This window comes from Solanum verrucosum, unplaced genomic scaffold, assembly GCF_900185275.1.
Source record: "Solanum verrucosum unplaced genomic scaffold, falcon-dt-bn FXZP01000120.1, whole genome shotgun sequence".
Classification (NCBI taxonomy): domain Eukaryota; kingdom Viridiplantae; phylum Streptophyta; class Magnoliopsida; order Solanales; family Solanaceae; genus Solanum; species Solanum verrucosum.
In genome coordinates this window covers 1-14,641 of record NW_026020714.1, presented here as the reverse complement: position 1 = coordinate 14,641, position 14,641 = coordinate 1, and the positions used below count along the sequence as shown (strand labels likewise).

The window sequence follows — 14,641 nt, the reverse complement described above, 5'->3', positions numbered from 1 at the left end:
AATTTATTTATATTTTTCATTATTTATTTATAAGATTTTGTATGTATAATTTAATTTTTGTTTGTGTTTAATATGCTTAGATATGAATGTTATCTCATAGAAAGTGTAAGTTTAAAATTTTCATGATATGTTGGGTGATAGTGATTTATTTTAAATATATAAATAGTGATTATGTTTCATTTTTTAAGAGTCAAATTACATAAATGCTAGCCAACATTTTAGGATATATTTTGTAACCATATTTATATGACATGAATTTATAATATTTTTTGTGTAATCATGAATTTCTAAATTATATTTTAAATACCTCATTTATTTAAATAAATTTAGCTTTAAAAATTAATCAAATCGGAAGAAGACATCAAAAATTGGTGGTGTTAATGGTACTGCATGTACCACATCGATGGAAGACACCAATAGTTTTGCATTTATAATACTTTGACTAAGAACAATGATTGAATGCAATTTGAAATATGCAGAGGGTAGGCATTGGGCAGTGGGTGGGGATTAATTTACTTGTAACTAAGTCGTGTAATATAATTGGTGTGCAGCGATTAATTAACCTGTGTTGTAATATAATGGGTGGGCAGTGCAGTTAAATACTAGATTAACCCAGAAATAAGTCAATATGTGATTAGGGTTTAGTGAACAAAATAAATAATAGAAGATAATAGTTAATATTGTTTACAGGAAATTAAGAAAATTCATTTTTTTGTTATTTTTTATCAAAAATTAGTGGGATATTTTTAATATTATTTGCAAGAAAATTCCCAAGTAATTTACCTGCGAAATTTAAATCCCTAGGTAAATTATTTGCGGATTTTGAAATCCGCAGAAAATAATTACCTACGAAGGTTTTACCATCAAATTCTTTTTCGTGGGAAACTTAGTTTCCTGCGAATTTTCGTATGTAATTCCTTGGAAAATCCCCATGTAATTGACATTTTTCTTGTAGTGGAGTCCTCATTCTTCTAGGACGATTGACATGATTATTTCCTTTCCTTTCCTTTCCTTTCAATCTTTAGTTTCAGTTTTGCTAGATTTAGCTTGGACATGTCCCAACACTTCTAGTCAGTTAGAGACTTATTTCAGACATAGTTAGATTCAGTTTTAGTATTAGAGTTTGACCTTTCAGTTGTTGTTAAATTCTCAGTTTTTATATATTCAGTTAGCTTATGGGTATTCCCCATCATTTCAGTTTATCTTATGATTTAGCTTCCGCACAGTACTTTCCTAATTCAGTTTATTCAGTATGCTTATTGATATGACAGCAGGGTTAGCTTGGGGTCACTCGTGTCCGTGTCCTGGGGGTAGCTTCGGGGTGTGACAGTATCGTATCTTTTAAATCCATCGTTAGGTAACGACGAAACGACCCATTTTATGTAACAACTGATTTGGTGTGATTGCGTCGTCACCTTAACAATTTCTTCTCATTTTGTCTTTATTTATTATTTAAATTTCATCTATTATCCTACCTTTTCATAGTAGTTCTACCTCTCGTACCCGACTTTTCTTATAGGTTTATCATTCAAATTATGGATGTGTGATATTATGTAACAACGGAGAACGATACAATCTATCCAAACAATTTATTCACTAAAACAATATAGTAAGATACAATACAATACAATACAGTACGATACAATACAACATAATACAATACGATAGTATACATCATGAAACAATATGTAACAAGCATCAAAACAAAGTGTTACATTGATGTGCTTATTGTTTTCCTTGTTTGGATATCGATAGTGCTTAACGATGAATTAGTACACACCCTGGCATCTTTGTAAATTCTTCCGGGTCGACAAAAGTAACCCTTGTTTGGAGCACAATGAATATCTTTAGAGCAAATGCATAGTCCTTCTAGAGCACAACCTTCTTTGACTATGCTCAACCCATCTTTTAAGCCTAAAACTTGATCAGTCCACTCACTTGAGAATAAACCTAAATGGTCATAACTTTGTTTCACTTGCAAGAATTTATCAACATTTTTGTACTTGTTGATTGCCCCAATAAATGCTACATTCCTATTTTTACCCCAATGTGGCAATGCACCATATTTGAAAAATGCTAGCTGTTCAATTTCTTCAAGGAAGTCTTGAAAGAGTCTAGGGGACATTGGGTCCTTGCTTCTATAATATGTGATGTCAAAATCCAAAGAATCTTCTTGTTTACCCAAGTAAGCATTTGAAGTTGTAACATACCTCATGAGGATTCCATTGTATAAGTCAAGGACACATAGTGCCTTAGGCTCTAAAGCAACTAGCCTTTGGACATCTTCAATAAAACCTTTGACTTTTGATAAGCTAATGGTAAATGTTGTTTGGTGAAAAAATAGACCTTTAACTCTATGGTCCCAAGGGCATGCTGCACCTTCAAGACTGTCTAGGCAAGTTCCTGATGCTTGGACTTGGTTGTGAAACCCAACCATTGGATAGCCAGTACCTGAGAGAGAGAATATAATGCAATCGAATTATTAACTATATATATATATATGTTGCTTGTACGTCGCATGATGAAAGAATTAACTAACCACTGTTTCTCCACCCATAAGAAAGACGCTTCAATATGGAAGTGTTTATTATTGCGCCTGTGCATTTTCCACCAGCATCATTTGTTGATTCTTGTATCTCCTCTAGTGAACAAAGAAAGTAAAGTAAAGTGAAAGAAAGTAAATTTGAAGCAATTTAATTATGAGTAATTAATTATTACCCAGGGTTCGGAAAACGGCGAGCAAGTTTTGATCTGTAGGGCGAAATCCAAGGAAGTCATTAAGGGCATTGCCAGGAGTGTCGGTACTAACTCGATCATCCATCCTATAAATAACCTTGCGTTGACTCGGATACCACGTAAAATCAGCAAATTCATGTTGTCTCCCAAAGGTAGCTGCATCTTCCCCTAAGTTTGAGTCATCCCTTTCAGAAAAGGTAATTGAACGTTTGAACACTTGTTCTAGTTTTAGTGTCACCTAAATTTAATACACACATTAGGATTTGATTTAATTTGTCATTCAAAATCTAAAAGAGAACTAAACATATGATTTATCATGTACTATTAATTATATGTACTCATATATGATATGATTAATAATATCATAACTAATAGTACTATATGTATAATTAATTAGTGAAAATCTACCAAACGATCCGATGATATATATTATAAAAAGTAGATACCTGTGAAACAACTCCAAGAACACCTAGTGACACTCTAACAGCATTCAAGTCGGGGCTACCATTTTCCAATATACGGACTTTAGCATAATTATTTGCCGCATCAGCTGGTGTAACAATTCGAAGTTGTACAATATAATCATGTACAGAACTTCCCAAACCCCAGAGAGAACTTCCATGAGCTCCGGTCCCAATTAAACCACCAATCGTTAAACCCCACCAGTAAGGCGTGTAAGGCAGGACCAAACCTGCTTTACCCGCCTCACTAATTAGTTGTCTCAATGTTACCCCACTTTCAACGGTGATCATCATGTTTTCTTGATCAATTCTTATGATTTTATTTAGGAATTTTGTACTTATAAGTAACCCCTCTTGATCACCATTGTCTAGACATACCAATTTGGGTATGCTATGAGAAAATCGAGTTGCGATTTTCATTTTTCGATTTTCCCTTGTTGCATTTGCTACTATAGAAATGACTTCTTCTTCTGTGGTTGGAAAAACAGCTTGACCTGCCTTGCAAATGGTTCGATCTGGGAAGGCGCCATAAGTGTTTGTAATGGTGCAATTAAAATTGTTGTCGTCTGAACATTTTATGGGATCTTCAGGTGGGCTAGAATTCACTAAGTAGAACATAAAGAAAATCAAACTTAGTTTTATGATTTTTGTGTCACTCATGGCTAGTACAGAGAATTGATGAAATAATTATAGAAGAACATGAATGATGTGTCTACGCAACTAACACCTACTTATACAAGTTTTTTTTTTTTTAAAAAAATAAAATTGGGGGCGGGGGGTTTACAAATTAGTAGATTCAACTTTATGCTTTTGAAAACACAAAATTTGAATCCACTAACTTGTAAGAATAAAAAAACAATTTACATAATTAGTATCAGTTATGTGAGAAATATAACTGACACTAATTAATTATATGTGTAGACGTCAAAGTGAGGAGGTGAGAGAGGTTGATTATAAAAGATATGAGGAGATCGAGGTAGAGGGAGATCAAAGAAGTATTGGAGAGAGGTGCTTAGACATTACATAATTTTATGTTACCGAGGATATAACCTTAGATAGAAGAGTAGAAGACTCATGTTAAGATAGAAGGTTTGCAGGTAATAGAGGTTGTTTCACTTTTTGAGGGATTAAACTTTTTTGTGTTGGTTATTGTACTAGCAATATTATTGTAGCTCTTGTAGGTAAAAAGAAATTAAGGCAAAACAAAATTCTTTTTTTTACTCCAATTTCTTAATAGATGAATGTTGTGCCATGTCAAAATAAAAGAAGACTTTCTCCATTTTGTATTTAAAATTTGTATAGCAATAGTGACATGCCATTCCATCATTTTGTTTCTAATAGACTAATGGAAAACATCCTGGCTTGAATTATTACTTTGATTTTTTAACTATTGACAACCTTAAAAATATCTCTATCTATTTGACTAATTGAACTTAAATACACCCCCGATCTACCATATGACATAACAAATGGTCTCAAATTCTAGTAGAAGTGTGAGACTCTTAACAAAATATCGAGTGAAGTGTTGAAAACATCCATAAACTTGATGAGAATTTAGGGGTGTATTTCACCTATGTGGCAAAATAAGGAGTGTATTTAAGTTCAATTAGTCAAATAGAGGGGTATTCTTTATAAGGTTGTCAACCCTGAGGGGTAGCTCAGCTGGTAAAGGCCTGGGACAAAGTCCTTCAGGTCGCCGGTTCGAGCCCCAACAGGGCCACTGGAGGCATTACAAACCGGCCGCGTCTCCAGGGCCCCGTGGAACTAACCGTGGTGGACCCGCCTTGAAACAGCGGGACCCGGTGGGTACAGCTAGTCGGGTTCGCAAAGCGACGCCCGGAAACCACGGTAAAAAAAAAAAAAAAAAAAAAAAAAAAAAAAGGTTGTCAATATTTTGAAGACAAAACTAATAATTCATGTCGAATTTAAGATGTTCACACTACTTCTCTTTGTTTTTTAATTCATGTTGATGTTAAAGTTGAAGCGAAGAGATAAAATTACTAGAAGATAGGACCATATTATACTAAACAAGTATCATAATATTGGTGTAAAGACATTGGACATAGCTAGGGGTGGCCGAATGGGTAAATAGTATGGGTATCCACTCATATTTATTCATTTTAATTGGGTTAGGTATTCAACTCATTTTAAAATGGGTAAAAAATGAATAATACCCATATTACCCATTTAAAAGTGATAGTTAAATGGATAAAATGGGTAAAAGATGTGCATTCACATAAACAAAATAAAAAGTGATAAAGGGTAGGGTAGTAAGAAAGTCTTTTTTTTTTTAAAAAAAAAATCTATAAAAAAAATGAAACTTTTTTTACATTTTTTTAGGGATAGGGGGGGTGGGGGTGGGGAGGCTGGTAGGGGGTGGGTTGGTAAATTTTTTTAAAAAAATTTTAATAAAAAATTATTGGAAAAAATTTAAAATTTTGTTAATTTTTTTTTTGGATGGGGTGTGGAGGGGGGGGGGTTCGTAGGGGGTAGGGGATGTGGGGGGTGGGGTGGTAAATTTTTTTTAAATTTTTTTATTGAAAAATTAAAAAATTTGTTAATATTTTTTTGGGATCGGGTGTTGAGGGGGTAGGGGGTGGGGGGGGGGGGCTGGTATGGGGGTGGGTGGTAATTTTTTTAAATTTTCTTTTTAAAAGTTTTTAATGAAAAAAATTTCCCATTTAAAATTTTGTTAATTTTTTTTGGGATGGGGTGGGGAGGGCAGGTAGGGGGTAGGGGGTGTGGGGGGGGGCTTGGTAGGGGTGGGGTGGTAATTTTTTTATTTTTTTATTTTACATTTTTTTGGGATAGGGGGGGGGGGCTGGTAGGGGGGTTGAGTGAAGTGATAAAAAAATTCAATTTTTTTTTTGTTTTTAAAGCTTTTAACAAGAGTTCTATTATAATATGGGTAAATATGGTTACCTATATTATCCATTGGGTAATTCGTTTTTACCCATTTAAAATGTGAGTCGAGTCGAGTAACTTACCCATTTTTATTTAACTCGTTTTTTGATCGACTCGACTGACTCGTTTGCCACTAGCATATTTTCTTTAATTTTATTTGGGTCAAACACATATACAACCTTTTTAACTTGCTTTTAAATTTCATCAATCTTGTTCCATTTTCACACTCCAATCTATTTTTCATGTATCATTTAATTAAACACAAAATGCTAACCAGACAGATTGATGAGATATTATTCCCCTTTTAAAGCGCTAAGGAATTCTTTTTAATGTTATTATTATTATTTATATATATATATATATATATATATATATATATATTGTTTCAAGATAAAAAACATCCTTTTTATTTTCTTATTTTTTGCGGTGTGAATATAAATATTTTATATGGGTTGAAGCTCAATATTTAGACAAGCTTCTAAATTATAGTTTAAAATTCATTTACACTATAAATAAATTATCTTTTAGACATTTGTTATAATATATACCTCTATTATAGAAATTTATCAAAAATAAAGTTGATATATGTAAATGTTTTTCAGCCGTTATTGAAGGCGTAAAGGTCCAATAATGTCAGAGCTATATATATATATATATATATATATATATATATATATATATATATATATATATGTTTAATTTATGTGACACTTTTTTTAGTCAATTCTAAAAAAAACATATTTTCTTATTTTGATAAATATTTATAACACTATCAACTTTTTATTCATGTTGAATCCCACATATTTTACAATTTTTTAATAAAAATATATTCTTCAATTTAAAATTTTATTTATTTTAAAAATAGTTTAATAAGATAATTAAAATATTTCTACATTTCTTAAATTTTGTACTCAATTAACATATTAAATTATTTCTATATTTCATCTCTTTTCATCCTGACTGCTCAAAAACCTATTTCCTGCAAAATAAAAGCAAAAAATCATCACATCTACTAACAAATGCATAAGCCACACGCAAATTCCAAATTTAAAGAATTAAAAGTACTGTAAATCCTCGGTACATCAACTACAAATTTCAAAAATCTTCATTTTATTAAGTCATATTGTGCCACATAAAATGAAATGGAGAGTGTACGATATATTTTCATATGGTACAAACAATTTATTCACGTCATGAGTCCTTATATATATATATATATATATAAACTCATGAATAAAGTTTTACATTTTAAGAAAAAATTAAAATCACAATTTGAAATTTGAAATCCTACCTTTTGAAGAGTTTGGAATTGAAGTTTGAAATCTTACTTTTTAAAGAATTTGGAATTGAAACATGAAATCATGATTTGAAATTAACAATTTATACAAATTTCTTTTAAAATATTAATTTCAAATAAAAACTTAATCTTAAAATTCCAAATTATATGCCCAAACTACTAATTGCTCAATTGCTCAGACATTTGGTAAAAAAAATAAAATGATCCCCACATAATTATTGGACATGTAAGTATTCAAGAAATAAATAATTATATGGTGGATATAAGGATACATAAATAAAATGCCAAACACATTAAAACGCCAAATACATGCAAAATGGGATTGAACTCATAAAGAAGGCTACTAAAGATAAAAATGTTGACTATTAATATTAAAAAGAATCTCTCACACACTTTAAAAATGAGTAATATCTGAACAATTTGTACCACAATGAAAACATGAAAATTTTCAAATCAAGTACTATGTATGCATTGACATAAATGGCATTAGTAGTGTTTACGCATCCTCCTTTGTTGCAATTTACTTTGCGTAATTTAATGGGAGAAGACACAAGTATCCCCTAGACTATGACCGAAATCTCAAAGACACACCTTAACTAAACTAAGGTCCTATTACCCCCCTCCCCCCGAACTCATTTTTTTTGTATTTTTGTACGCCTTTTGATTTTGTGGCACACCCCGTGACTCCACGTAGTTGAGGCGTGTGGGAGATATTTGGATGCCACGTAAGCCAAAAAGGTGTACAAAATTACAAAAAAAAATGAATTCAGGGGGGTAATAAGACCTTAGTTTAGTTAAGGTGTGTTTCTGAGATTTCGGTCATAGTCTAGGGAGGTACTTCTACCTTTTCCCTAATTTAATTGAGTACCAAATTTAAGAAATATTTTAATATGTTATTAAACTATTTTAAAAATATATATGTATATGTATGTGTATATATATATTCTACTATATTATAAAAGCGAGTTTAGGTCCAAATATAATATATAATATATAATATTCAAGATTGGGACTTTCTTGAATATTATATATTATATTTATTATATAGTAGAACTCGGGCATAAACTCCCTTTTAAAATAATAATAGTAGAATATATATATATATATATATATATATATATATATATATATATATATATATATATATATATATATATGTCACAAATGGAAAACTCCCAATCAAGGAAGCAACATATATCATTTACAAATGACTTAAAAAACATTAAAAATTACAATAATTACCAATTTAAAATATTTAAAAGCTATATAATAAAATAGGTTGACTCTCAGAATTCTATCAGGCTCACATATATTGGGACAGAAAAAATAACGCATATCATTTTAAAATTACCAAAAAAGTATTATATATAATAATAATTAACAACTTAAAATATCTGAAAGACATTTTAAAAGGGTTAATTTTGTAATTTTATCCATATCACATAAATTAGGACAAAGTGACCATTGATGTACGTTATTTCAAAGTTACATAAAAATATTATAAATCACAATAATTAATAACTTAAAACATTTTAAAAAAAAATATGAAAATTTGGATGACTCTCCAAATTTCATTTGTGTCACATAAATTGAGACAACAAAAATAACATATATTGGGTCCATTTTAATTTATTTGTCTTATTTTTTTTTATATTTAAAAATTGCGTAAAAGTACTATAAATCATGATAATTGACAACATAAAATATGTTTTGAAAAAAATAAAAAAATTCCACTGATTCTTGAAGTGAATCTATCGTAAAAATACTATAAATCATGATAATTGACAACATAAAATATTTACAAAATGTTGTATGCGGGTAGTCTTATTATGCCTTAAATAGCGTCAAAGAAAGTACAAGTTTGTGATAAAAAAAACTTATTCCTTTATCCACGCAAAAAATCGCTTCAAAAACTTGGTTATTAAAACATACCATTTATATTATTGGGCCCGTGCTACATTATATATATATATATATATAGTCAATCCTAAAAACATATTTTCTTATTTTGATAAATATTTATAACACTATCAACTTTTTATCTATGTTGAATCCCACATATTTTACAATTTTTTAATAAAAATATATACTTCAATTTAAAAATTTATTTATTTTTCAAATAGTTTAATAAAATATTAAAATATTTCTATATTTCTTAAATTTAGTACTCAATTAAATTACGGAAAGTAAATAGAAACAAAGGAGGATGTGTAAACACTACTAATGCCATTTTTGTCAATGCATACATAGTACTTGATTTGAAATTTTCATGTTTTTATTGTGGTACAAATTGTTCAGATATTACTCATTTTTAAAGTGTGTGAGAGATTCTTTTTAATATTAATAGTCAACATTTTTATCTTTAGTAGCCTTCTTTATCTTCTCTTCAATCCCATTTTGCATGTATTTGGCGTTTTAATGTTTTTGGCATTTTATTTATGTATCCTTATATCCACCATATAATTATTCATTTCTTGAATACTTACGTGTCCAATAATTATGTGGGGATCTTTTTTTTTTTCCACCAAATGTCAGAGCAATTGAGCAATTAGTAGTTTGGACATATAATTTGGAATTTTAAGTTTAAGTTTTTATTTGAAATTAATTTTTTTAAAGAAATTTGCATAAATTTTTAATTTCAAATCATGATTTCAAGTTTCAATTCCATTCTTTAAAACGTAAAAATTTCAAACTTCAATTCCAAACTCTTCAAAATGTAGGATTTCAAATTTCAAATTGTGATTTTAATTATTTCTTAAAATGTAAAACTTTACTCATGAATTTATATTATATATATATATATATATATATATATATATATATATATATATATATAAAGGATTCATGACATGAATAGATTGTTTGTACCATATGAAAAAATATTATATTCTCTCCATTTCATTTTATGTGGCATCGTATGCAAGGGCGGACCTAGGTGGAGCCTAGGGGGTTCCCCCTCGTCAAAAAATTACATTGTGTACATAACGTCAAATTCTGATTTTATGTGTATATATATTAAAATGAACCACCTGTGAATAAAGGACAAACTTGGCTCAATGGATATGTGGTTCATGTTATGCCCCTATGTCACGGGTTCAAGTCCCATTGGCAACATTTTTCCCCCTTTTTAATATTAGCTTTGGAAAATGGAACTTTTGGGCTTTTCTTCTTTTTTTTCATTATTTTTTCCTTTTATTCCATTTCTTTTTTTTAATTTATTTTTATATTTTATTCTTTTTATATCTATTATTCATTTTGTTTCAACGTAACTCTTTTTTCATATACGTTTGAATAACTTTTTTTAAAAAAAATGATGAATTATATTTAACTTGAAATTGAGATAGAAATATACTTTATTTAAAAAATAAATAAATATAAATTAGATGTAATTGAATGAAGAAACTTAAATATCGTCAACGTCCTTTTAAAAATATTAATTTAATAGAATTCATGAAATTTCTTTTATATTTTTAATTCTATTTTAGTGAGATGAAACTAAACTTATTTGATTTATTCGTTATTTGTTTTTTTTTTTTTTACAAATAATGACTAACCTAGTAAATTGAACTATATGAACCAAAAAAATTGATGATGCTATTTATTTATATTAATAATATGCATTATAATATTAATAACTCTATTCTTACACACTTTTAGAGAATCTTGACGATTTTCATAGTAATATCTGATTGAATGGATATTAATTTAAATTTTTAAAAAAGTGAAATATAAAGTAAAACATTACAAAATAAAAGTATAACAAGCACAAGAAATTTTAAGAATGCTCGATGGAGCATGATAAAAGTAAAAAGAAATGTTTAATACGGTATGATAAAATGAGTTAAATTTAGCATGATAAGGTAAATATATTGCTCAAGATAAGGTTGGGCTGCAGAGTTATCTTGATCATCACTTAGCTGCTCAATATAATGTCGCAAAGCTTCATCATGTTGTTCAATAACTAAGGTGTTGTGACCTCTAGTTTGCATTGCTCCTTCTCTTAAGTGAAGCCACTATCTAGCAGCATTAGGTTCAGATTAACTCAAACATATATTACATCACATGAAAAATAGGCGGAAGCTTCATCTCATCAAGCTATGAAAAACACATAAATAGTGAAATGTGCACCCGAAAAAAGCTTAGCGACAAAAATAATCCTAATTATAAGAGAAGCTGGTGTACCAAAAAATCAGTTATCTAGTGATAAGAACACCTTATCATATCACAATCCAAGAACTACAATCAACAAAATATAAACTTGCAAAAACTTTATTCAAATTGAAAGCAACAAAGATACTTCATTTAAATTAAACAAATCCATAGAAGTTCTTCAATAAACTTGCAAAAACTTTATTTTATAAGAACCACCTATCTTATTAAGAATCACTTTCATTCTCAATGTCATTTCCTCCCTCAGCATTAGCTTCACCATCATTCGTAGAAGCTAGAGAATGTATGTCCGTTTCAATTACTATCCCATCGACACCACTTCGAACCCAATCATCACACTCATTCTCAGGAACACGAGCAGTTTCTAAGAGAGACAAGTATGTGAGATCACTTTGCATTGATGACTCAAATTGCACACTATTGTCATCTCCCATATCAAAAATGTCTCGAGGTTTAATTAACCGGGGGACAAACCATTCATGATCTACAGGATCTTGAACAAATATTACTTGTTGAGCTTGTTCTGCAAAAATAAAAGGCTCATGACGTTCTCGATTGCCAGTGTGTGCCAGGCGTGAGAAATTCACAAGGGTGAAACCCAATTCATCATCCTTAACTCCTCTACCTTTGGTCACATCAACCCAATCACACTTAAATAAGACAACCTTAAATTCTTCATAATAATTTAACTCCACAATATCATTCAATCTACCATAATATGTGATATTTGCTGACTTTGGAGCATTGTCACTTGTACTTGCATAACTTTCGGTCTTTGAAACAACCATAACACCACTATTTTGTGTCTCCTTGAACTCTTCACTTTGTTTAGTTCGGAATCGATACCCATTATTTACATTGAATGCATTGAATCTTCTTGCAATAAAAGACGGCCCTTGTGCGAGGACTCTAACATCCTTTATGATATTAGATGTAGCCTAACTCATTTACCTAACAAAATTGAAAGATACAATTATAAATCTAATATAAGTACAAGGACACGAATTTAGCTTGACCAATGACTTAGACGTTCTACTTACTTTTTCCTTGATCCACTCTGGAAATGTATCAAAATGCAGACAGTCAAGTTGATGTTGATTCAAACAATGCTTACGATGTGATCTCTTGATTTCAGCAATATGTTCACTATTAACATAACTCATATCTATCAATTTTGTTATCAAATAACACTTTTATATAGATAGATGGATAGATAGATAGATATAAAACTTACTTTTTATAATTCTCAACCACCTCTGACTCACAATTGAATAACACATGTCTATGTGCTTGTAACCACGTTTTCTCATCCAACTTAAATACATCTATTCCACCATCTGACTCCCCAACAGTAGGAAAACGACATTCTTCTTTATTAGTATCATGCTCAATTTGATCACCAAATGTTTTAGAACAATAAGACCTTGAATCTCCACCCTCCAAATATTGTGAACAAAATGTCAAACACTCATTCGCTATGTATGCTTCTGCTATTGAACCTTCTGGGCATGCACGATTACGACATATGATTTTAAAGTACCCAAGTACCTATATAATTAGGTAATATTATTATTTTGATATTATAAGATTTACGAACTAAAGAAATACAGTGAAGATTCAATGATATTCTTTGTACCTCTCAATTGGATACATCCAACGATAATGTACTGGCCCTGCAAGTCTAGCCTCTGTTGCTAAGTGAGTTACCAAGTGTACCATAATAGTAAAGAATCCAGGGGGGAAGAGCTTCTCCATAGTTGACAATATTTCTGGAACTCTTTCTTCAAGTACCTTTAACTCATCTAGTTTTAACACTTTGCTACATAAAACACGAAAGAATGTGCATAGTTCAATTAAAACATAATTGATTCTTTTATCCGTTGATCTGCGTAAGGCAATAGGAAGAAGCTCTTGCATTTTAACATGACAATCATGAGTTTTTAGTCCAGATAGCTTCCGCTTGCGAATCCAATGTGCGATATTAGTTGAATAGCCATGTGGAAACTTGGCATTTTTCAAAACTTCATAAAACAACTCTTTTTCCTTCGAAGACATTGTGAAATAAGTAGGAGGAAGATATGTCCTCCGACTAGCTTGATATTGAGGCCATAAGCGTGGTCTTATTTTCATATCCTTCAAATCCAATCGAGCAGGTAAGTTGTCTTTAGATTTTTTATCAATGCCCAATAGTGTATAAATTATGTTGTCACACACATTTTTTTCTATATGCATCACATCAAGATTATGGCGCACCAAGTTATACTCCCAGTAAGGAAGATAAAAAAAAATGCTTCTCTTTTTCCATGTGTGATTCCTCACCCCACTTACCCCTTCACTTGACTTGCCAAGAGTAAACTTTATATCTTTCATTTGATTCAAACTTGTGAACCAAATATTGTACAGGGTGCAAGTCTTGTTTCTTTAGTTCCATCAAATGATTTAGCATCATTTCGATATTTGTGGTCCGACCTCAAGAAACGTCGATGACCCATGAAACAAAACTTCTTACCATATGTGAGTCTTCTATAATGAGTATTTATGTTGCAAGAAGGACATGCAAACCGACTAGAAGTGCTCTAGCCAGAAAGAGTACCATATGCTGGAAAATCATTTATAGTCCACATGAGAGCTGCTCGCATCTGAAACATCTCCTTAGTAGAGGTATCATATGTTTCTATCCCAACATCCTATAATTCATTTAACTCTTCTATTAAAGGCTGCAAAAAGACATCAATATTATTTCCGGGAGCTTTTGGTCTCGGTATCAGCAAAGATAGAATGAAGAACTCTTGCTTCATGCATATCCATGGTGGAAGATTATATGGCATTAAAATCACTGGCCATGTACTATGAACCATTCGCATTGTGCCAAGTGGATTAAACCCATCAGAAGCTAATCCTAGACGTACATTGCGAGGATCTTTGGGCAAATTCTGGATACTTACTTTTCCAAGCTTTAGAATCTGCAGGATGTCGAAGTACTCCATCTTTGTTGCGCTCTTCATGATGCCACCTCATTGCTTTAGAAACTTTTGAAGACATAAATAATCTTTGCAACCTTGGTTTTAAAGGA

The 14,641-nt window shown here is 30.7% G+C and overlaps 1 protein-coding gene across 1 annotated transcript; it reads right to left on the bottom strand.

Annotated features, from left to right (window-relative positions):
• Positions 1-1,711: 1,711 nt before the first annotated feature.
• On the bottom strand, positions 1,712-3,839 carry LOC125812481 (probable L-gulonolactone oxidase 6). The gene is made up of 4 exons (XM_049491963.1): positions 3,183-3,839; positions 2,719-2,974; positions 2,540-2,641; positions 1,712-2,451 (listed from the first exon to the last, which is right to left on the bottom strand). The coding sequence occupies exons 1-4, from the start codon at positions 3,813-3,815 to the stop codon at positions 1,712-1,714; spliced, it is 1,731 nt and encodes a 576-aa protein (XP_049347920.1). The 5' UTR covers positions 3,816-3,839.
• Between the last annotated feature and the right edge of the window lie 10,802 nt (positions 3,840-14,641).

What these genes read in the sequence shown, in the direction of transcription:
- LOC125812481 (XM_049491963.1), bottom strand. Translation starts at nt 3,815, where the DNA reads ATGTTCTACTTAGTGAATTCTAGCCCACCTGAAGATCCCATAAAATGT. An exon ending in TTCTTGGAGTTGTTTCACAG is followed by an intron (nt 2,975 to 3,182) that starts GTATCTACTTTT and finishes TATTAAATTTAG; the next exon opens with GTGACACTAAAACTAGAACA. An exon ending in CGCCGTTTTCCGAACCCTGG is followed by an intron (nt 2,642 to 2,718) that starts GTAATAATTAAT and finishes TTTGTTCACTAG; the next exon opens with AGGAGATACAAGAATCAACA.